The sequence below is a fragment of the Bombina bombina genome, chromosome 5 (genome assembly GCF_027579735.1).
Source record: "Bombina bombina isolate aBomBom1 chromosome 5, aBomBom1.pri, whole genome shotgun sequence".
Classification (NCBI taxonomy): Eukaryota; Metazoa; Chordata; class Amphibia; order Anura; family Bombinatoridae; genus Bombina; species Bombina bombina.
Genome location: NC_069503.1, coordinates 168,529,730 through 168,554,161, shown reverse-complemented (window position 1 = coordinate 168,554,161; position 24,432 = coordinate 168,529,730). Strand labels below are relative to the sequence as shown.

The 24,432-nt window shown below is 37.9% G+C and overlaps 1 protein-coding gene across 1 annotated transcript in view; it reads right to left on the bottom strand.

The window, feature by feature from the left end:
* LOC128659267 (solute carrier family 22 member 13) overlaps window positions 1–24,432 on the bottom strand; it is a 115,820-nt gene that overhangs the window by 20,115 nt on the left and 71,273 nt on the right. Inside the window, exon 5 of the mRNA XM_053712943.1 lies at window positions 5,486–5,606. Coding sequence (XP_053568918.1) covers window positions 5,486–5,606 — 121 coding nt within the window. The remainder of the gene's footprint in view (window positions 1–5,485; window positions 5,607–24,432) is intronic.

Below are 24,432 nucleotides of genomic sequence, written 5' to 3'. Positions count from 1 at the left end.
CACTTTCTGTCGGAGTACCGAAAAGCTCTGTCCTCGGTCCTCATCTCTTCTCTTCATCACTAGGTTCCCTAAAAAAATGTCCCACGGTTTCCAATATCATTTGTATACCGATGACACCCAAATCTACTTCTCTGCACCAGACCTATCTCCTTCCTTGCTATCCCATGTCACTAACTGTCTTTCTCACATATCTTCCTGGATGTCCTCTCACTACCTCAAGCTAAATCTCTCCAAAACTGATCTTCTTATTTTCCCCCCTTCTTCCAAAATCTCCACCCCCAATCTCTCTATAACTGTCGACAGCTCCATCATTACCCCTACCCCGCATGCCCGATGTCCCGGGGTCACATTTGACTTAGATCTTTCTTTCACTTCTCACATTCAGTCCTTGGCTAAAGCCTGCCGCTTCCACCTTAAAAACATCTCTAAAATTAGACACTTCCTTACACAAGACACAACTAAGATTTTAATCCACTCTCTCCTCTCTGATCTCCCCACCTGCCGCCTAGCTCCTTTACAATCCATAATGAATGCCTCTGCCAGGCTCATCTTCCTTACACGTCGCTCTTCATCTGCTGCACCTCTCTGCCAATCCCTTCACTGGCTTCCTTTTGCCTCTAGGATCAAACACAAAATTCTCCCTCTGCCATACAAAGCCCTCAACTGCACTGCTCCCTCCTATATCTCAGACCTTGTCTCCAGATACTCTCTGCTCATGACCTCCTACTCTCCTCCTCTCTTGTTACCTCATCACACTCCCGTTTACAGGACTTCTCCAGACTGGCTCCCATCTTGTGGAACTCTCTACCTCGCTCCACAAGACTCCCCCCTAGTTTTGAAAGCTTCAAGCGCTCCCTGAAGACTCTACTGTTAAGGGATGCATACAACCTACGCTAACCTTTCTTTATACCAGTTCCTCTCCTCCATTGCTATCCCCTGAACCCCCTTAGCATGTAAGCCTAAGAGTCCAGCTGTTTGTAGATCACCTTCTTAAGAGCTGACTACAACAGTGCAACTCTTGGCAGGGCCCTCTACCCATTTGTTCCATATAATTGTTTTGTTGTAGTCCGCTTTTGTTTATAGCACTGCGGAATCTGTTGGTGCTCTACAAATAACCGATAATAATAATATTTACTAATAAATACATATTTCTATATATCTGATGTTTTTTTGCACAAATATATATGTATATACAGTATATATATATATATATATATATATATATATATATATATATATCAGACATGAGCAAACAGCCATGATAAACCCCTTTTTGCTAATCGAGCTCAAAATCTTTGTGATTCTTTTTAGACCTTATATTTTATTATAGGAGTCTCTTCTTCAGATACAGAACCCTGCATAATGAGATAAATATCTTTCAAGGTACATTTTGTGTTTCTAAAAAAATTTGAGGGACTTCGCCTTACTGTTGAGACGTCTTAGATCAACTTGCTTAAGAGGAGAGCTGTAGATCCTCAGGCCCTAAGAGATCTCTCACAAGAGTCTAGATAGACAAATTTTGATATGCTTCTCTTAGGTGGAGTTTCCTGCATTTCTGTATATGAAGGAGAGACAAGCCCGGTGCAGTATAGCACTGCATGAGAGTTTTGTTACATTTACATTTTGTGCTTTATATTTTAGATTACTTTACACTTCAGATTGGGTCATTTAAGTATTATAACATTTTAACTTTGCATTTTCTATTTTGTATTTAAAGGCATTTAGATTCTGTATACAGCAGTGAGTTCACAAATTCTGATTAAGCTTTGAAAGTTTCTGTGTTACTTTAACAAATTAGGATCATATTTCTGTGTATATTTGTGCATGTATATTTCTGTGTATATTTTACAAATATACATTGCACTTTGTATTTGTAAAATAAAACTGATAGCTTCAGAAAGTAGAAGGGACAGGGGAGTTCCCTGGGCTACACATGGAAGTTCCCAAGGTATGTCTGAATCCCTCTCATAATTCTCATAAAATGGTGTAAGCATTTTACACAAGCTGGTCTCACTGATTTATCTTGCCAGCTTTATGCATATGATGTTTGTTCAAAATTCACAATACACTTATTTAAGTTATTTAACTGACAGAAAGCAATAGCAAAAGTAAAAGCAAGATTAAAAAAACATTTCAGTGTAAGTTGTATTTGCTGTAAACTAAGACTTTATATGGGACTGCCAGGTGCTCTCCTGTTAAATTCCCCCCCCCCCCCCTCTGCGAAATTCTGTATCCCAGAAAGCCTCATTCATTTCTATGAAAGGAGTCTCTCATCTCTTTGAGACTTCCAGGTACGCCATTTTTCTTATAGAATTCAGTAAGTTCATACCCTGTGAGGTCTGCACTATAATTTCTCTCCAAACTAAAGAATATTTGATCATCGGGCCCATAAAAAGTAATTAAGTTCTCTGGGAAACTGAAGCTGTCAATTTTACTTTAAATAAAATAAATACTTTAAATAAAAGAAATACAAATAAAAGAAGATTTGTAAAAGATGCACATAAATATACAAAATATGACGCTAATTTGTTAAAGTTAAACCGAAACTGTCAAAGCATAATCAGAATTTGTAAAATCCCAATCCTAAATACACTGTTGTATACAGAATCTATATAAATAGAAAGTGCAAAGTTTAAATATAATAAAACTTTAAGTACAAAATCGGAAGTCTAAAGAGACATAAAATACAAAGCACAAAGTGTAAATGCAGCAGAACTGTTATTTAATGCTGTGCTATATTGCACTGGGCTTTTCTCTCCTTTACATCCAGAAATGCAGAGAACGCCCCTTGGAGAAGTAAAGTAAAATCATAATTTTTAGAATCTTGTGAGGGATTTTGCAGTGCAGGAGGATCATTTTATATCATCTCATCTGAGAGAGTTTTAGATCTTCAGGCTCTAAATGAGAAGTTAAAGGGAATGAAAGGTCAAAACTGAGCATTGGTGCACTTCAATGTTAAACTAAAGCATTTTTCAGATATACTTCCATTAGCAAAAATGCTTCTAGTAAAGGTTATTTCGGTTTTCGGCGGCATACACATATATGTTGTGAGGGTCCGTGTACCAGTATTCAAACACCCCACCTTCTCAGAGTCAGCAATGGTTTGTATAAAAATTAAGTCTTCACAGACACAATACGCTCCACTGACAGCACTCTGAGCTTGAATACTGGTTTACGGGCCCTCACAGCATATGTGCATACGATTTCTATTTAAAAGGACATTGCTTTTCTATAATGTGTATGAAAAAGCAGCAATTAAACTTTAAAATTATTTTGGGATATTATCATTTACTTGTACAGTGTTAACAAATTCAATAGTGCTGGCTACATAAGTAGGGGTATAAATGACAATGATTTGTGGTAAAATAATGCAGATACATAAAAACATAAGGTTTGGGGTAGCTTGTCACATAGATTGTAGTTGCAGGATTGAGACAAGAAAGTTGAAGATTTATTTTAATTAGGACGAAGAGTAGTAATTATAGGAGAATGTCTCTAAATAGGTGGGTGGGTTCTAAAAGAGCACCTGAAGCTATACAAGTAGAGCAGAGTAGAGAATTGTAAAGGACAGGAGCAGCATGTAAGAAGCCCTGGAGGAGAGAGAGGGAAGTATGTCCGAAGCTGATCTAGGGAGGGTCAGGGAGTATTTGGAAATGAATGAGGAAATATGGTTGGGATTGAGGATGTTGATTACTTTGTAGGTAAAAGTTAATATCTTGAACTGAATTCTAAATTGTAGGGACAGGCAGTATGGGGAAGCCGATTGAAGATTTAGGTGGATGAGTCTAGCGGAAGCATCCATGATATATTATATGGGAAGAAGAAGGATTTGGGAAGGCAATTTCGGAGAAGCTTTAAATAAAAAAAGAACAACATTTGTAAATTAATTACTATTTTGGTAGTTTCTTAGGTAAGGAAAGGGAGTAATCTAGAAATGTGGCATAGGTGTGCAGAGATTAAAGAAGTAGAGAAAGAGAAGAAGTTGTGAAGGAATTGAGTTGAGTGGACAAATTGTGAGTTGATGAAAAGATAAGAGTTTTTAGACCTCTTCCTCTCAAACAGGAGAGAAGTAACAGAGTGAGTAGAAAGGTGGGTTTTAAGGGTGGGAGGGAGAGATGTCTCTTCTAATTGTGTCAATTCTACTCTTGAAGTGATATGTAATAATGTGAGCTGTGAGGTTGGTAGTGGGTGGTGGTGCAAATGGAGGAGGGAGTTAAGGGTTAAAAACAGCCTTCTGTGGTTGGTTGGATGGTTGGTTGGTTGGTTGGTTGGTTGGTTGGTCGGGCAAATGAGTTGACAAGAGGTATGGGAAATATAGTTGTTTGGTTAAGTTAAAGGTAGAGTTTGTCAGAGGTTACATTTTTTAATGTAGGAAATTAGCATGGGTGCATGATTTTCTCCACTGACATCCAGCTGTCTGTGAACATCTCTAAAGATAGTGGATCTGTTTAATGTGCCATGGTTGTCATTGTGTGCATGATGCACAGTGAACTGCAGATGGCAAAGCTTTATCAAGTGTTGTTTTTAGTACATAATGTATTGCAAGGCCACAAGGTATTGACAAGATAAAGAGGAGAGTAGAGGATTCAAGACATTTAAGTTTCTGTAAAATAGATTTTCTGGGCTGATGAGGATGGTGCAGTAAGAATAAGAGAATATAAGTAAATCAGTGAAAGGGAAGGGGAAATGATACAGAGATTATTAAAGACTGGATGAATCAAGTTCCCTTCACAGTGGGCTGAAGATTGGTTCCACCGGGGCAGGCCAAAAGAGGTGGTAAGAGATAGAAGTAAGAGATAGAAGTTTAGAGGAAGAAGGCATATTAAGATTGTCAGTGGGTATCTTAAATTCCCTAAGATGCAGGAAGGTACATTACAATAGAGAAAATCTGGAATGCCGGCTTCAACATTGTCTAAAAATGATTTTGTTAATAGATAACAGAAACACAAAGAGATATAAGTGATAAGAAGAGGATACCATGAACTTCAAAAGATGGTATAAAGGATGTGGTGAAGTAATGCAGTGGAGGGAAAGTAGAATGCCTACTCCATGACTCTTGTCTGTCTCCAGGCCCGAGAGTGTGACTGAAGTGAGGGCCACCACAGGATAGGGAGCAGTTGTGCTTGAGTTAGAGGAGGAGAGCCAGGTTTTTGTGAGGTTTAACAGGCAAAGAGATGGTTTATATAGGTCATGAATAGAAGTGAGCTTGTGATATATGGAACATGCATTCCAAAGAGCACAAGAGGATTCCTGTGCAAAGTAAAACCTTTTTACATTTAAGGTGAAGCTATCAGCAAGTGTATGATTATGTACAGTTGAGTCCCAGGACTATATAGATCATAGGATGACAGGGACAATTGGTTTATTCAGCACAGGAACATCCTTTTTTTCTGTAATACATTTTGAAACAGTCTTTTCTAGAAAGAACAAATAAATGGTTAAATATTGTATACCAAATAATGAGCAGTGAGTTCCTTCTTAATACCTCTGATATCAGTTCCTCATTAAATGTTCTTTTGTTGATATGGGCCGCTCTTTGGAGGAGTTTTTTAGCCTTTTCTGTTTTGCCTTTGGTTAAAAGCCACCTGGGCGACTCAGGAAGTACCCTACAATAAAAAAGAAAGAATTTCACATTAAAGAAAAAACTGTGAAGTGGCTAATATTCTTAAATAAACTACTGTATATGTCTCATTGGTTAATGAGCACAGGAAACTTACATAAATCTTTTTCCATGTATCTCACGTAAATTTTAGATATTGCTTATTGTATTTCACAGAGCGATTTACAAGTCAGACTGGCTATTTGTATTTAATGGCAAATCTAATGAAAAAAATTCCATGTTCTAATTTGTTAGAGCAAATCCTTATTGAATTACCAGTCCTAGCCAACAATGGAGTCAAGCACAATCAAGTGTTCAATCATGTTAGCATGTTTTCATCCTCCGATAAGCACTTTTTAAATTCAGGTCAATAATTATCAGCCTGCAAAAAAAGGTCTTATACATAACATTGAACCGTTATGTTCAAGGTGATCACAATCCAATTTCTCAATACTTTCCAACAGATTAAACTATTAAACTGGACAGCTAAAGGGTCCTTATTAAGTTGGCCTTTTCAACTTGTTAGCAAGTATCCCAGCACACTTTTTAATGGAACAGTGGTTTTGTGCATACATGATATCTCGCACAGCAAACAAGAATGCTAGAAATGCAAGCTTTGTGTGGTACCCAGCGGAACATGGTTGGTTGTTGATGGGATCATGTCCTGCTGGCATACAACAACACTTCCCTCTTCTCAGAGCAAATTTGCCTGTGTATTTATATATTTTGCCGGGATTATATCAATACTAGGATTAGTATTGAGACAAATAAGAGTATATTTTTTTTATTAGAATGTCCCTTAAACAAGATGATTAAGGCCAGTAAGGCCAGCAATAAAATAACGCTTTTGTGTATATGGATCTTACCCAAAGGGACAGTGAAAAAGTAAAGCTGAAATGTAAAATATTTATTATAAATGAAACTAACTTTCAAATGACACCTCCACATAAAAAGTACTGAAAATAGAATTATAAAAGAATACAATGAAATAACAAATTAATAATTGTACTTCAAAAATTTGATTACAAAAACTCTCAGGACTCTTCACTCTCCTAACTATATCACATTAGGACAGATATGATATGAATACAATTTCAAAATCACATACTTTCATCAAATAGTGTGCTTCAAAGCTTGTGTAAAGGGTAGGGAAGAAAGAAGTTGCATTAAAGGGACAGTCTAGGCCAAAATAAACTTTCATGATTCAGATAGAGCATGTCATTTTAAACAATTTTCCAATTTACTTTTATCACCAATTTTGCTTTGTTCTCTTGGTATTCTTAGTTGAAAGCTTAACCTAGGAGGTTCATATGCTAATTTCTTAGACCTTGAAGCCCACCTCTTTCAGATTGCATTTTAACAGTTTTTCACCACTAGAGGGTGTTAGTTCACATATTTCATATAGATAACACTGTGCTTGTGCACGTGAAGTAATCTGGGAGCAGGCACTGATTGGCTAGACTGCAAGTCTGTCAAAAGAACTGGGTAGTTTGCAGAGGCTTAGATACAAGATAATCACAGAGGTTAAAAGTATATTATTATAACTGTGTTGGTTATGCAAAACTGGGAAATGGGTAATAAAGGGATTATCTATCTTTTAAAACAATAAAAATTCTGGTGTAGACTGTCCCTTTAAACACAACATAAATTAATGTAAAAGTACAGTTACACTCATATTTACACTGCCTGATAAAAATTATTAAATAAAAAACAAAACAAAAACAAAAAAACAGTTATAAGGGCTCAAAGACATTTGTATAAGATGTTAGAATAAAAAGGGCTGCAAAGGGCTTTAACATAAATATGCATACATAGACATGTCTGAATATGTGTGTGTGCACATATGTATTTAAAGACATCTAAATAAGTGTATGTATGTGTGTGTGTGTGTACAGATGTATTTATATGTGTATATATGTATTTACATACATGTATACATATATATATATATATATATATATACACATAAATACATATGTACACACACACATAGAAGATGCAATCAGCCAATATGATTGAGCTGGCATTCTATTGGCTGTTCCAATCAGCCAATAGAATGCAAGCTCAATCCTATTGGCTGATTGCATCAGCCAATAGGATTTTTCTACCTTAATTCTGATTGGCTGATAGAATTCTATCAGCCAATCAGAACTGAAGGGACGCCATCTTGGATGACGTCACTTAAAGGTATCGTCATTTAGTAAGAAGACTCCGGATGAAGAGGATGCTCTACGTCGGATGTCTTGAAGATGGACCCGCTCCGCTCCAGATGGATGAAGATAGAAGATGTCGTCTGGATGAAGACTTCTGCCCGTCTGGAGGACCACTTCTGCCGGGTTGGATGAAGACGTCTCCCGGTAGGTTGATCTTCAGGGGGTTAGTGTAAGGTTTTTTTAAGGGTGTATTGGGTGGGTTTTAGAGTAGGGTTGGTTGTGTGGGTGGTGGGTTTTAATGTTGGGGGGGGGAATCTGTAATTTTTTTTACAGGTAAAAGAGCTAATTACTTTGGGGCAATGCCCCACAAAAGGCCCTTTTAAGGGCTATTTGTAATTTAGTGTAGGGTAGGGCTTTTTTATTTTGGGGAGGCTTTTTTATTTTGTTAGGGGGATTAGATTAGGTATAATTAGTTTAAAAATCTTGTAATTTTTTTATTATTTTCTGTAATTTAGTGTTTGTTTTTGTAATTTAGATCATTTTATTTAATTTAGGGAATTAATTTAATTATAGTGGTAGTGTTAGGTGTAATTGTAACTTATGTTAAGTTTTATTTTACAGGTACTTTTGTCTTTATTTTAGCTAGGTAGTTATTAAATAGTTAACTATTTAATAACTATTCTACCTAGTTAAAATAAATACAAACTTGCCTGTAAAATAAAAATAAACCCTAAGCTAGCTACAATTTAACTATTAGTTATATTGTAGCTAGCTTAGGGTTTCTTTTATAGGTAAGTATTTAGTTTTAAATAGGAATAATTTAGTTAATGATAGTTATTTTATTTATATTTATTTAAATTATATTTAAGTTAGGGGGTGTTAGGGTTAGGGTTAGACTTAGATTTAGGGGTTAATAACTTTAATATAGTGGCAGCGACGTTGGGCAGCGGCAGATTAGGGGTTAATAAATGTAGGTAGGTGTCGGCGATGTTAGGGACAGCAGATTAGAGGTTAATAAAATGTAACTAGTGTTTGCGAGGCGGGAGTGTGGCAGTTTAGGGGTTAATATATTTATTATAGTGGTGGCAATGTCCGGTTCGGCAGATTAGGGGTTAAACAATTTTTAAAAGTAACAAAAAATGAATCCAAAAATGTTCCAGCAGACAAGAGTGTATGATAGAATAAAAAATAAGCTTTATTAGGACCAATTAAAAACGATACAAAAATAGGCAGACTCCTATCAACAGTTGGGAGTGAAAGAAGGTCTGACCGGTTTCAGCCAAACAGGCTGTAGTCATAGACATGTTGCACCTATGCAGGTGCAATCTATTTAAAACTCTTAGCTCTTCCCCAGGGAGGTGATAAAAGAAAACAAACTCCCAATGTGTAACCCCTTAAAGAAAATATATAGAAGTGTATACAAGCATCTGATAGGCATAGAGAAAGATAAACTTGCATAAAATTAAAGCATAACTGCCAAAATAATTACAGCCCCAATTAACTCAAAAGTAATGGCATATCAAGTGTATTCCGATCATAGGATGACAGAAAAAAATAGAAAATGCATATGTTCAGAAAAATACCTTATATTATATGTTAAATGTTAAAAGGAGGAAGTTAAAGCTTGACTCATTTTTGGACGTGCTCATGTACTTAATTAACTAAAGAACACCCTTGCTGAAATAAACAAGAACATAGACTATATAAAGAAATTTTAAATACATAGAGGAATGCTTGACAATACATGAATCTAGGTTCAATCCAAGCTTGTAAAGCTGATCATGATTGTGTCTAGCTAATGCATATAAGTTATGTAAGATACACTCTAGGTTGTATTTTAAGGACATGGAGTTAGGATATAGATAATAGATAATAATCATTGTTATATCTGTTTAATACATGTAAGTTGTAAAAAATACATGTACTAACAATTTAAAGGTACGTAGGATTTAAATATTAAAGGCCTAAAATAAACGATTTATAAATAGCCTGAAAAAAAGCCTAAATAGTGTCAGAGTGATCCAACCAGGTATGCGTATCTAGTCTAAGTGGAGACTGAATAAGAGAACAAGGACATGGTATAACCCTAATCTAAAGATTAAATGTAGATTCTACTATTAAATAGTGTATATAAATCAGTGGAATAAGAAAAGCATGTGAAAACTCTAAAAGTGGTATGCACGATGTTATATATAAACTATCAGTGTTGCCAGTAATTGATAATGTCAAATTCTGAGTTGAATCCCATTGGTAGTAGGCAACCGAGCTTGTGGATCCAATAGATCTCCTGTCGACACAAGATGTGAAATTTGTCACCTCCCCTAGGGGGTCTGACTATCTGCTCGATTGCCTGCCACCTAAAGGATCCAACTTGACCTTGATGTACCTCCAAAAAATGTTTAGACAGAGCAGACACTGCTCTGTCATGGGAGATGTGGGCTAGATGCTCTTTAATGCGTGTCCCCACCTCTCTGGTGGTTCTACCCACATACTGCCCGTGGCACAGGGTGCACTCTATGAGATACACCACAAATTTACTTCCACATTTAACTCAGCCCTTGGTCTCAAAAGATTCCGCCCCAGAGGCTGACATGAAGTGGGTGGCAACTTTAATGTGGTCACAAGACCCACAGGACCTCTTTCCGCACCAGAAAGTGCCCTTGAAATGTAACCAAGAGCTCCTGCTTGGTTCTTTCCTAAGTAAACTGGGGGACAGCAAATTTCCTAGGGTCAGATTCTTCCTGTATACAAAGTTACAGCCATCTTTGATTACATTGCGTAAGGATTTATCTCCCCGCAGAATTGGGATGTTCTTCCTAATTATATTACAGACCTGATGGTATTGATTAGAGTAGGCTGTAATAAGGGTAGGAGCATTGCGTGTCTGAAATGTCTTGGTTCTTTTATTAGCTGGGCTAATAGTCCTGTGGAATAATCTGGTCTACCTCATGTCGTGCTCTCCTGATAACTTTTACTGGATAGTTCCTATCTCGTAGGCGCTTGTCCAGATCTTCACTTTCTCTATCGCAGTCCCCTCCCCGGGAACAATTGCGTTTGATACGCATAAACTGGCCTTTAGCAATACCTCTAAAGACATGTTTAGGGTGACTGCTATTAGCGTGCAATAATGTGTTGCCGGAGATAGGCTTGCGGTAGAGTGAAGATATGATTTTATGGGTATCGGGATCACCCGTCAGGGTTACATCCAAGTAATTCATAGTCCTTTGGTGCCACTGGTAGGTGAATTTCAGACCCACTTCGTTACAGTTCAGTTGGTCCACCAATTCCTTAGCTTGTGTCTCACCTGAGGACCAGATGATCAATAGGTCATCTATGAACCTCAGATATTTTTTGATGGACCCAGTGAATGTATTTCCTCCCCCATAGACGTGGAACCGCTCCCACCACCCCATAAAAAGGTTGGCGTAGGAGGGGGCGAATTTCGCCCCCATAGCGGTTCCACGTCTCTAGAGATAGAAAGAGTCAGAAAACTTAAAGAAGTTATGTTGAAGCAGGAACCTGATAACCCTCAAAACAAAATCTTTGTGTTCAGAATCCAGGTCAGTGCACATATCCAAAAAGAATTCAACAGCCTGGAGTCCAAATTCGTGGGGAATACTAGAGTATAAAGCCACCACGTCAATGGTTATCCAGCTATAGTTTTGCTCCCATCTGGTCTGTTCAAGTTTTGATAGGGCATGAGCAGTGTCACGTACGTAGCTGGGTAATCTGTGTACCACAGGTTGCAAAACGTTATCGACCCATTTGGACAGTGGCTCCATTAATGAGCCAATACCTGCCACAATGGGTCGTCCATGGACATTTTCGACACTCTTGTGGACCTTCGGGAAATGGTGGAAGATAGGCATCACCGGATTATCAACTAACAAGCAGTCAAAAGTATGTCTGTCGATGATGCCCATCTCCAATCCATCATCCAGGAGGTCCCTCAAGATATGACCAAAAGAAGTTGTGGGGTCCCTGGGTAAGATAGAGTAGGCCTCGTTGTCACCCAATTGTCTCAGGGCTTCCGCAACGTAGGCGTCCCTATCCATGACCACAACACTACCGCCTTTATCAGATTGTCGAATGACAATGTTGATGTTATTCTGTAGACTGGTAATGGCCTCTCTTTCCTTTCTAGTCAAATTAGAGTTGTGATTAGTATTTGTCTGGGAAAGAGTGGTGAGGTCCTCCATGACTCTTTTATGAAACACCTCAAGACTCTTACCCCTAATGTGTAAGGGGTAAAAATCTGATGCAGATTTTAATTTATGTTGATGTATCATGTCTTTAGATATATGATCTATACTCCCTGATAAGTCTTCCAAACTGGTGAGTGCACAAATGTCAGCAAAAGACATATTATCAACATTGAAACTTAAGTTTTCTGTTGATGGATCAATAGCAGAAGGTGATCTATCTGTCTCGGTTTCTGGAAAGAATTTTCTAAGGGTTAAATCCCTCACTAGTCTGTTAACGTCAAGAATTGTCTGAAACAAATCAAAATTCCTAGAGGGAACAAATCCCATCCCATAGCTCAGTACTTTCCTTTCGAGATTTTTTAGATTATAGGTGGACAGGTTTATGACTGTATTATCCGTCATTGGGGCCTGTGTCATTGGTACCTGTGTCGTGGAGTTCCCCTGTTCTCCCTCAATTGATATCTCTGTTGCTGGAAATCCCCAGTGGCAGATTTCTGTCTGTTGCCCCGTCCCCCTCCCCTGGGTCGTCTTGGGCCCCACTGAAAAACCTGCTGTGTAGTGTCAGAGCTGTCATCAGTGCCCTGAGGGTTGGTGGTCATATGATAATGAGAGTTGCCTCTTCTCTGGCGCCTGCCCCTTTTAGGAACAGCCCCTGAGTTTACATGTTCCTTAAGTATACCTCTTGGTGTTTTATCGCCCACTGTATTAGACACTGTGCATGCTTGATTAGTTGAAGTTCCCTCATCCCCGTCGGGGACGGAGTAACCATCCGATTCAAAACTAGAGGCAAACCTCTCTTTGTCTGTTAACTCCGGCTCCGAATCGGAGAAGGCAACTTTCTTGGTGACCTTCATTTTAGGTTGTTCTCTTAAGTGGGTAATCTAAGTGTCCCCCCTGGCCTGTGGCCTGGTGGTCTGATTGATTATATTGTGACTGGGACCAAATCTTACTCCTCTCTTTACGTTTCCAAATATAGACCGTGCCCTTTGAATAATCTTTCTGGTCCCTAAGGAACTTGGTGTGTTTAACCTGGATGATTAATTTTTTAGCCTCCTCAATCACCTTCCTAAGTGTCTCATCAAATTGAGGATAAATTTCATGTTGTTTGAACAAATTCATATCTGCTTGAAGCAAAATTATCTTATTTTTAACCTCTTTGAGTAACATGTCCTTATATTCAATATTTAAAGGGACAGTATACTGTAAAATAGTTTTTCCCTTAATGTGTTTACAAATGCTTTTTTTACCAACTGCAGAGTAAAAAATGTATGAAATTAGCTTTTTAAGGCTTATTTGTGTATATTAAAGCTCTGATTTTGTGTTTTGAAGCCACAACCTAATAAAATGGGTTGAGCTTGTAGGTATAATCAGATCTCATTACTGTATCACATTGTGCACATATACCTGCTTCTTTATCTTATATCTGTCCTTAAAACAATCACCAGTACTTTGAGAGAACAATGGAAAATCAACATTTTATTACCTTATCTCTGCTATATCCGACTGGGAGTGTAATTTCTTCTGCTGGCTGTGTTTACAAAGCTTATCTATAGCTGGTACGCGCGGCCACAAACTTTCAGAATAGGTGGGGATACCACATGCTTAATCAACAATTTCAAATGCCAATATAAGGGTAAAGGAGCTACTTGTAAACAATTTAATACACTCCAGCAGGTAAAGTGGATCATTGGGAACAAATTAAAGGGGAGAAAATTTTTGAGTAAACTGTCCCTTTAAGGCAATGAGTTTTAAAGAGCAGTCAGTAAGAGTCTGGTTCCAGCTTTCAATGAAATCCACATCTTTAATGTCATAAGTAGGGAATTTATTGATCCTTAATCCCTTGGGTACCATTTGCATATTAATGTACTTGGAAAGGATCCTCTTGTCCCATTTCAGTCTTTGTTCCTTTAGTTTCAATGTTTCCATGTCATAAAAGTTATCCCCTAGTTTGGTGTTGGGTGTATCACGATCAAATACATCTTGTAACTCCAACAGGTCTAAGTCCTCATCATCAGATTCTTTAAGGGAATAAAAGGAGTCTGTGGCTGCCATACTGTCCATATATAAATAAATATTATAACACTCAATCAATCAAAATCTAAAGATATTGATATTTACACCGGGCTGCCAATTAATTCAACAGAAAAAAGGCTTAGACTTTGTCACTCCGGAAGAAAAAGGAAGTGTATATGTAATAACAATGAATGTATATACACCAATTGTTGCATCAATCCAGGGAAGAAAATGTGAGAACAGAGAACAAACAAATGATGCAGACAAAAAATGAGCAAGCGTGAGTGGAGACCGCTGTTACTATCGCAACATGCAGAGTTAGTTTGATTCTTGGAGGATGATATCACTATTGTACGTATATCACAATCAAAATATCCAAGATATATTTTGTAGTATGCAGTCACTGCCAAGCAAGAAAGTAGAGCAGATAAAGATATTGTAGCTGGTAAGTGTTAATAGGCTGTATGTGTCAGGAAAACCAGGTCCTGCATAATCAGATGCTTGTATTAGTACTTAGGTATAATAAGCCAGTCAGTCCACATGACCTAGTACACATGCATTCAGGCTGAAAAAATGCGGAACATATAATCCTCTTTCAAAGTAGGTCTTAAACATCAATCCAGTCGCTCACTTGTTAATGAGTGCTACAGATGCAGTGGCAAGCATGAAAAATGGATAAGTAAGTGCAGCAAGCAGGCATGTAATGAGTCAAAGCGCTAGGGTAGGAAACAGATACTAGGTTGGGGAAACGCTCATACAAAATAACAAGGCTCCCTTATAGTTAAACAACCTGTTATATGAGAAACAAGCCCCAAGCCATAATAAGTACAATCTGTAGTTACTCACTACCCTTAGCGTGACCTCCGTCTGGAAAATCCACTTGCGCGTCTCGGTCTAAGTCTCCGTTAGTAGTGTTCCCGGCTCCAACTCTGCTCAGCTGGTCTCCACGCTGGCACGCTGCTCGGCTCCTCCTCCGGTCGTGACGTAACCCGGCTGGGCAGTCCATTGTCGCTGTGAACGGTGCGGTAGGATTGGAGTCCCAGTACTCCAAGTAAAGTAACAAAAAATGAATCCAAAAATGTTCCAGCAGACAAGAGTGTATGATAGAATAAAAAATAAGCTTTATTAGGACCAATTAAAAACGATACAAAAATAGGCAGACTCCTATCAACAGTTGGGAGTGAAAGAAGGTCTGACCGGTTTCAGCCAAACAGGCTGTAGTCATAGACATGTTGCACCTATGCAGGTGCAATCTATTTAAAACTCTTAGCTCCTTCCCAGGGATTTTTAAAAGTGTTTGCGATGTGGGGGGGGGGGGCTCGGTTTAGGGGTTAATAGGTAGTTTATGTGTGTTAGTGTACTTTTTAGCACTTTAGTTAAGAGTTTTTTGCTACGGCGTTGTAGTGTAAAACATAATTTATGTAAGAACTTACCTGATAAATTCATTTCTTTCATATTAGCAAGAGTCCATGAGCTAGTGACGTATGGGATATACATTCCTACCAGGAGGGGCAAAGTTTCCCAAACCTTAAAATGCCTATAAATACACCCCTCACCACACCCACAATTCAGTTTAACGAATAGCCAAGAAGTGGGGTGATAAGAAAGGAGCGAAAGCATCAAAAATAAGGAATTGGAATAATTGTGCTTTATACAAAAAAATTATAACCACCACAAAAAGGGTGGGCCTCATGGACTCTTGCTAATATGAAAGAAATGAATTTATCAGGTAAGTTCTTACATAAATTATGTTTTCTTTCATGTAATTAGCAAGAGTCCATGAGCTAGTGACATATGGGATAGCAGATACCCAAGATGTGGAACTTCCACGCAAGAGTCACTAGAGAGGGAGGGATAAAATAAAGACAGCCAATTCAGCTGAAAAATTAATCCACAACCCAAATCAAAAGTTTCAATTTTTATAATGAAAAAAACTTAAATTATAAGCAGAAGAATCAAACTAAAACAGCTGCCTGAAGTACTTTTCTACCAAAAACTGCTTCTGAAGAAGAGAAAACACCAAAATGGTAGAATTTAGTAAAAGTATGCAAAGAATACCAAGTCATTGCTTTGCAAATCTGATCAACAGAAGCTTCATTCTTAAAAGCCCAGGAAGTAGAAACTGACCTAGTAGAATGAGCCGTAATCCTCTGAAGCGGGCATTAACCCGACTCGGATTAACCCGATTAATACAGGGAGTGCAGAATTATTAGACAAGTTGTATTTTTGAGGATTAATTTTATTATTGAACAACAACCATGTTCTCAATAAACCCAAAAAACTCATTAATATCAAAGCTGAATAGTTTTGGAAGAAGTTTTTAGTTTGTTTTTAGCTATAGCTATTTTAGGGGGATATCTGTGTGTGCAGGTGACTATTACTGTGCATAATTATTAGGCAACTTAACAAAAAACAAATATATACCCATTTCAATTATTTATTTTTACCAGTGAAACCAATATAACATCTCAACATTCACAAATATACATTTCTGACATTCAAAAACAAAACAAAAACAAATCAGTGACCAATATAGCCACCTTTCTTTGCAAGGACATTCAAAAGCCTGCCATCCATGGATTCTGTGAGTGTCTTGATCTGTTCACCATCAACATTGCGTGCAGCAGCAACCACAGCCTCCCAGACACTGTTCAGAGAGGTGTACTGTTTTCCCTCCTTGTAAATCTCACATTTGATGATGGACCACAGGTTCTCAATGGGGTTCAGATCAGGTTAACAAGGAGGCCATGTCATTAGATTTTCTTCTTTTATACCCTTTCTTGCCAGCCACGCTGTGGAGTACTTGGACGCGTGTGATGGAGCATTGTCCTGCATGAAAATCATGTTTTTCTTGAAGGATGCAGACTTCTTCCTGTACCACTGCTTGAAGAAGATGTCTTCCAGAAACTGGCAGTAGGACTGGGAGTTGAGCTTGACTCCATCCTCAACCCGAAAAGGCCCCACAAGCTCATCTTTGATGATACCAGCCCAAACCAGTACTCCACCTCCACCTTGCTGGCGTCTGAGTCGGACTGGAGCTCTCTGCCCTTTACCAATCCAGCCACGGGCCCATCCATCTGGCCCATCAAGACTCACTCTCATTTCATCAGTCCATAAAACCTTAGAAAAATCAGTCTTGAGATATTTCTTGGCCAAGTCTTGACGTTTCAGCTTGTGTGTCTTGTTCAGTGGTGGTCGTCTTTCAGCCTTTCTTACCTTGGCCATGTCTCTGAGTATTGCACACCTTGTGCTTTTGGGCACTCCAGTGATGTTGCAGCTCTGAAATATGGCCAAACTGGTGACAAGTGGCATCTTGGCAGCTGCACGCTTGACTTTTCTCAGTTCATGGGCAGTTATTTTGCGCCTTGGTTTTTCCACACGCTTCTTGTGACCCTGTTGACTATTTTGAATGAAACGCTTGATTGTTCGATGATCACGCTTCAGAAGCTTTGCAATTTTAAGAGTGCTGCATCCCTCTGCAAGATATCTCACTATTTTTGACTTTTCTGAGCCTGTCAAGTCCTTCTTTTGACCCATTTTGCCAAAGGAAAGGAAGTTGCCTAATAATTATGCACACCTGATATAGGGTGTTGATGTCATTAGACCACACCCCTTCTCATTACAGAGATGCACATCACCTAATATGCTTAATTGGTAGTAGGCTTTCAAGCCTATACAGCTTGGAGTAAGACAACATGCATAAAGAGGATGATGTGGTCAAAATACTCATTTGCCTAATAATTCTGCACTCCCTGTAGACTAGAAGTCTTTCTGAAATCTGAGTAGCTTCGACATAATATTTCAAAACTCTTACCACATACAAAGAATGTAAGAATCTTTCCAAAGAATTCTTAGGATTAGGACACAAGAAAGGGACAATAATTCCTCTACTAATGTTGTTGGAATTCACAACTAAGGTAAAAATCGAAATGAAGACAGCAAAACCACCTTATCCTGATGAAAAACCAGAAAAATGAGACTCAAAAGAAAGAGCAGATAATTCAAAAACTGTTCTAGCTGAAGAGATGTCTAAAAGGAACAATACTTTCCATGAAAGTAATTTTAATGTCCAAAGAAAGCATATGCTCAAACGGAAGAGCCTGTAAAGCCCTCAGACCCAAATTAAGACTCCAAGGAGGAGAAATTGGCTTAATGACAGGCTTGATACGAACCAAAGCCTGAACAAAACAATGAATAACAGAAAGATTAGCAAATTTTTCTGTGAAAACAGCACAGAAAAAGCAGAGATTTGTCCTTTCAAAGAACTTGCAGACAAAAACCCTTATCCAAACCATCCTGAAGAAACTATAAAATCTTAGGAATTCTAAAAGAATGCCAAGAGAATTTATGAGAAGAGCATCATGAGATGTAAATCTTCCAAACTCGATAATAAATCTTACTAGACACAGATTTACGAGCCTGCAACATAGTATTAATCACTGAGTCAGATAAACGTCTATGACTAAGTACTAAGCGTTAAATTTCCATACCATCAAATTAATAATTTGAGTTCCTGATGGAAAAAACGAATGTTAAAATATAAGGTCTGGCCTTAATGGAAGTGACCAAGATTGGCAACTGGACATCCGAACAAGAACCATATACCAAAACCTGTTTGGCCATGCTGGAGCCACCAGCAACACTAAAGATTGCTCCCTGATGATTTTGAAAATCACTCTAAAAAGAAGAACCAGAGGCGAAAAAATATAGGCAGATTGAAAACTCCAAGGAAGTTTCAATGCATACACTGCTTCCGCCTGAGGATCCCTGGACCTGAATAGGCCCCTGGGAAATTCCTTGTTTAGATGAGATGCCATCAGATCTATTTCTGGAAGCCCTCACATCTGAACAATTTGAAAAAAACACATCTGGGTAAAGAGACCATTCTCCCAGATGTAAAGCTTGATAAACAGAGATAATCCGCTTCCCAATTGTCTATACCTGGGAAATGGACCACAGAAATTAGACAAGAGCTGGATTTAGCCCAAGCAAGTATCCGAGATACTTCTTTCATAGCCTAAGGACTGAGAGTCCCACCCTGATGATTGACATACACCACAGTTGTGACATTGTCTGTCTGAAAAACAATAAACGTCTCTTTCTTCAAAAAGAAGCCAAAACTGAAGAACTCTGAGAAATGCACGGCGTGCTGACAGAGATCCCCAGACAGCCTCCCAACTTAAAAGACTCGCGTCTGTAGTGATCATGGTCCAAGTTGAATGAACCGAAGAGACCCGTAGAACTATATGATGGTGATCTAACCACCAAGTCAAAGATAGTTTAACATTGGGATTTAAAGATATAAAAAGTGATATCCTAGAATCCCTGCACCATTAATTCAGCATAAAAAACTGGAAAGGTTTCCTATGAAAATGAGCAAAGGGAATCGAAACCAATGCTGCAGCCATGACACCTAAAACATATAGCAACTGAAGGAAAAAATAGAGACTGAAGGTTCCGACAAACGGAACCCAATAAAATTGTCACTTGTCTGTTAGAGACAAAGACATTGACACAATCTATCTGGAAACCTAAAAAAGGTAACCCTTGTCTGAGGAATCAAAGAGCTTTTGATAAAAAGATCCTCTAACCATGTCTTGAAGAAACAACAAAAGTTGAATCGTATGAGATTCCGCAGAACGAAAAGACTGAGCCAGTACCAAGAGACCGTCCAAATAAGGAAACACTGAGAACCTTGAAAAGATTCTTAGAGCTGTCGCTAGACCAAAAGGAAAAGCAACAAATTGGTAATGCTTGTCAAAAAAAGAGAATCTCAGAAAATGAAAATAATCTGAATGAAAACAGAAAATGAAGATATGCATCTATTGTATCTATTGTAAGCAAATAATGCCCTCACTGACCAAAAGGCAGAATAGACCATATAACACCATTCTAAAAGATGGTACACTTATCACAATTCAAAAAGATTTTCTATCTTTGGGACAATGAATAGTTTTGAATAAAACCCCAAACCCTGTTCCTAAAATGGAACTGGTATAAATACCCCAGAAAACTCCAGGTCTGAGCAGCGCCTTGAGCCTCAACGGGTGACCAGCCGCACTTCACAAGTACCCAATACATACAGGTCTGAAACACACTTCAGGAAAGTGTGAGCCTTACTGGAATAGCTGGAATATGTTAGAGAAAAAAAAAATTCTCACAGGCGGTTTTACTCTGAATCCTATTCTGTAACCAAATCTAAGAAGTTTGGACCGAATTGAACCAAACAATCTTTAAAAAGTCTTAACCTGCCCCTTACCAGCTAAGCTGGAATAAGAACTGCACCTACATGCAAATTTGGGGAGCTGACTTTAATATTTAAAATGGCTTAAATTGAATGAAGAAACTTCCAATTATAAACATGTTACTTGGGGAAGAAATAGGATTCCGTTCCTAATAAGAACAAAAACTAATATAAGCTTAAGATTTAGTCTTAGAGCTCAATCTTGAAGCCCAGAGTAACAGTAGAAGAATTGAATCCAATTGTGAACCAAATAATTGATTACCTTGGAAAAAAGAAATATGGAATTTAGAAATCAAATTAGCATTCCAAGATTGAAGTCACAAAGTTCTTCTAGCTAAAATAGCTAAAGACATAGATTAAACCTCATTTGCGAAAATATCAAAAAAATGACAACACAAATGAAATTATTAGCATGTTGATCAACTTAACAATGCTAAACAAATCATAATCCGATACCTGTTGCACTAAAGTATTCAACCAGAAAGTTGAAGCAGTTGCAACATCAGCCAAATAAATTACAGGTCTAAAAAAAGTACCTGAAAATAAATAATTTTCCTTAAATAAGATACAAGTTTCCCATCTGAAGGGAAAAAATAAATACTATTTGCTATAGGAATAGTAGTATGTTAAGCAAGAGTAGAGATAGCCCCATTAACTTTGGGAATCTTTCCTCAAAACTTAAAACTAACTGCCGGCAAAGGATACAATTTAAAAACCTTAAAGAAGGAATAAAGGAAATTCCCGGCCTATTCCATTCCCTAGTATCAGGAACTGGAGAAAACCTCTGAAGAAACCACAGAAGGTTAATAAGCAGAATTTAAATGTTAGCTAGTCTTAATCAAAAGAACTAGTTACTTTAATATCCAAAATAATCAACACCTTTTCAACAAAGAACGAATGTACTCTATTTAAAAATAAAAAAGTAGATTTGTTAGTGTCAATATCTGATGAAGAAAATTCTGAATGAGAAAAAACATCATCAGAGAAGGATAATTCAGTATGTTGTTAGTCATTTGAAACTTCATCAACTAAATGAGAAGTTTAAAAAAGGCCTAAAAATTTTATTAGAAGGCAGGATGTCAGACAAAGCCTTTAGAATAGAATCAGAAAAATATTCTTAAAAATTCCTAAGTACCGTATATCTTGTACATTAGATGTAAAAAGAATAGCAATATATAATGCATAAATACTAATGGATTCTGCATGTAAAAGTTTATCATGATAACTTATTACAAACCATAGCTAAAGATAAACATTCATAACATTAAAATACATTAACTTAGCTTTGGTAGGACTGATATCAGTCATCAGGAATCCCTCAGCATTTTCTGATACAGGAACAGTTTTTGAAATATCTTGCAATATGTAATAGAAAAAAACAACATATAAAGCAAAATTATCAAATTCCTTAAATGACAGTTTCAGGAATGGGAAAAAAATGCTAACAGAACAGGTCTCTAGAAACCAGAAGCAACTAAAAAATGAGACTTAAATAATGTTAAAAATCTGGCGCCAAGAATGACGCCCAGATATTTTTTGGCGCCAAAAACGTCTGCAACAAACACGAGAGCCAAAAATGACGCAACTACGTGAAAACTTCCATGAAAGTAATTTTAATGTCCAAAGAAAGCATATGCTCAAACGGAAGAGCCTGTAAAGCCCTCAGACCCAAATTAAGACTCCAAGGAGGAGAAATTGGCTTAATGACAGGCTTGATACGAACCAAAGCCTGAACAAAACAATGAATAACAGAAAGATTAGCAAATTTTTCTGTGAAAACAGCACAGAAAAAGCAGAGATTTGTCCTTTCAAAGAACTTGCAGACAAAAACCCTTATCCAAACCATCCTGAAGAAACTATAAAATCTTAGGAATTCTAAAAGAATGCCAAGAGAATTTATGAGAAGAGCATCATGAGATGTAAATCTTCCAAACTCGATAATAAATCTTATTAGACACAGATTTACGAGCCTGCAACATAGTATTAATCACTGAGTCAGAGAAACGTCTATGACTAAGTACTAAGCGTTAAATTTCCATACCATCAAATTAATAATTTGAGTTCCTGATGGAAAAAACGAATGTTAAAATATAAGGTCCGGCCTTAATGGAAGTGACCAAGATTGGCAACTGGAAATCCGAACAAGAACCATATACCAAAACCTGTGTGGCCATGCTGGAGCCACCAGCAACACTAAAGATTGCTCCCTGATGATTTTGAAAATCACTCTAAAAAGAAGAACCAGAGGCGAAAAAATATAGGCAGATTGAAAACTCCAAGGAAGTGTCAATGCATACACTGCTTCTGCCTGAGGATCCCTGGACCTGAATAGGCCCCTGGGAAATTCCTTGTTTAGATGAGATGCCATCAGATCTATTTCTGGAAGCCCTCACATCTGAACAATTTGAAAAAAACACATCTGGGTAAAGAGACCATTCTCCCAGATGTAAAGCTTGATAAACAGAGATAATCCGCTTCCCAATTGTCTATACCTGGGAAATGGACCACAGAAATTAGACAAGAGCTGGATTTAGCCCAAGCAAGTATCCGAGATACTTCTTTCATAGCCTAAGGACTGAGAGTCCCACCCTGATGATTGACATACACCACAGTTGTGACATTGTCTGTCTGAAAAACAATAAACGTCTCTTTCTTCAAAAAGAAGCCAAAACTGAAGAACTCTGAGAAATGCACAGCGTTCCAAAATATCGAATGGTAATCTCGCCTCCTGAGATTTCCAAACCCCTTGTGCTGACAGAGGTCCCCAGACAGCCTCCCAACCTAAAAGACTCGCGTCTGTAGTGATCATGGTCCAAGTTGAATGAACCGAAGAGACCCGTAGAACTATATGATGGTGATCTAACCACCAAGTCAAAGATAGTTGAACATTGGGATTCAAAGATATAAAAAGTGATATCCTAGAATCCCTGCACCATTAATTCAGCATAAAAAACTGGAAAGTTTTCCTATGAAAATGAGCAAAGGGAATCAAATCCAATGCTGCAGCCATGACACCTAAAACTTCCATGCATATAGCAACTGAAGGAAAAAATAGAGACTGAAGGTTCCGACAAACGGAACCCAATAAAATTGTCACTTGTCTGTTAGAGACAAAGACATTGACACAATCTATCTGGAAACCTAAAAAAGGTGACCCTTGTCTGAGGAATCAAAGAGCTTTTGATAAAAAGATCCTCTAGCCATGTCTTGAAGAAACAACAAAAGTTGAATCGTATGAGATTCCGCAGAACGAAAAGACTGAGCCAGTACCAAGAGACCGTCCAAATAAGGAAACACTGAGAACCTTGAAAAGATTCTTAGAGCTGTCGCTAGACCAAATGGAAAAGCAACAAATTGGTAATGCTTGTCAAAAAAAGAGAATCTCAGAAAATGAAAATAATCTGAATGAAAACAGAAAATGAAGATATGCATCTATTGTATCTATTGTAAGCAAATAATGCCCTCACTGACCAAAAGGCAGAATAGACCATATAACACCATTCTAAAAGATGGTACACTTATCACAATTCAAAAAGATTTTCTATCTTTGGGACAATGAATAGTTTTGAATAAAAACCCCAAACCCTGTTCCTAAAATGGAACTGGTATAAATACCCCAGAAAACTCCAGGTCTGAGCAGCGCCTTGAGCCTCAACGGGTGACCAGCCGCACTTCACAAGTACCCAATACATACAGGTCTGAAACACACTTCAGGAAAGTGTGAGCCTTACTGGAATAGCTGGAATATGTTAGAGAAAAAAAGACTTCTCACAGGCGGTTTTACTCTGAATCCTATTCTGTACCCAAATCTAAGAAGTTTGGACCGAATTGAACCAAACAATCTTTAAAAAGTCTTAACCTGCCCCTTACCAGCTAAGCTGGAATAAGAACTGCACCCACATGCAAATTTGGGGAGCTGACTTTAATATTTAAAATGGCTTAAATTGAATGAAGAAAACTTCCAATTATAAACATGTTACTTGGGGAAGAAATAGGATTCCGTTCCTAATAAGAACAAAAACTAATATAAGCTTAAGATTTAGTCTTAGAGCTCAATCTTGAAGCCCATAGTAACAGTAGAAGAATTGAATCCAATTGTGAACCAAATAATTGATTACGGGGGCGGAGCTGGCCGTCGAGAGTAATGGCCGCGCACTAGTGTGAGCTCCGGGAGCCGATGCCCATATCTTCATGAGGCGCAAAGCAGAAAACCAACAG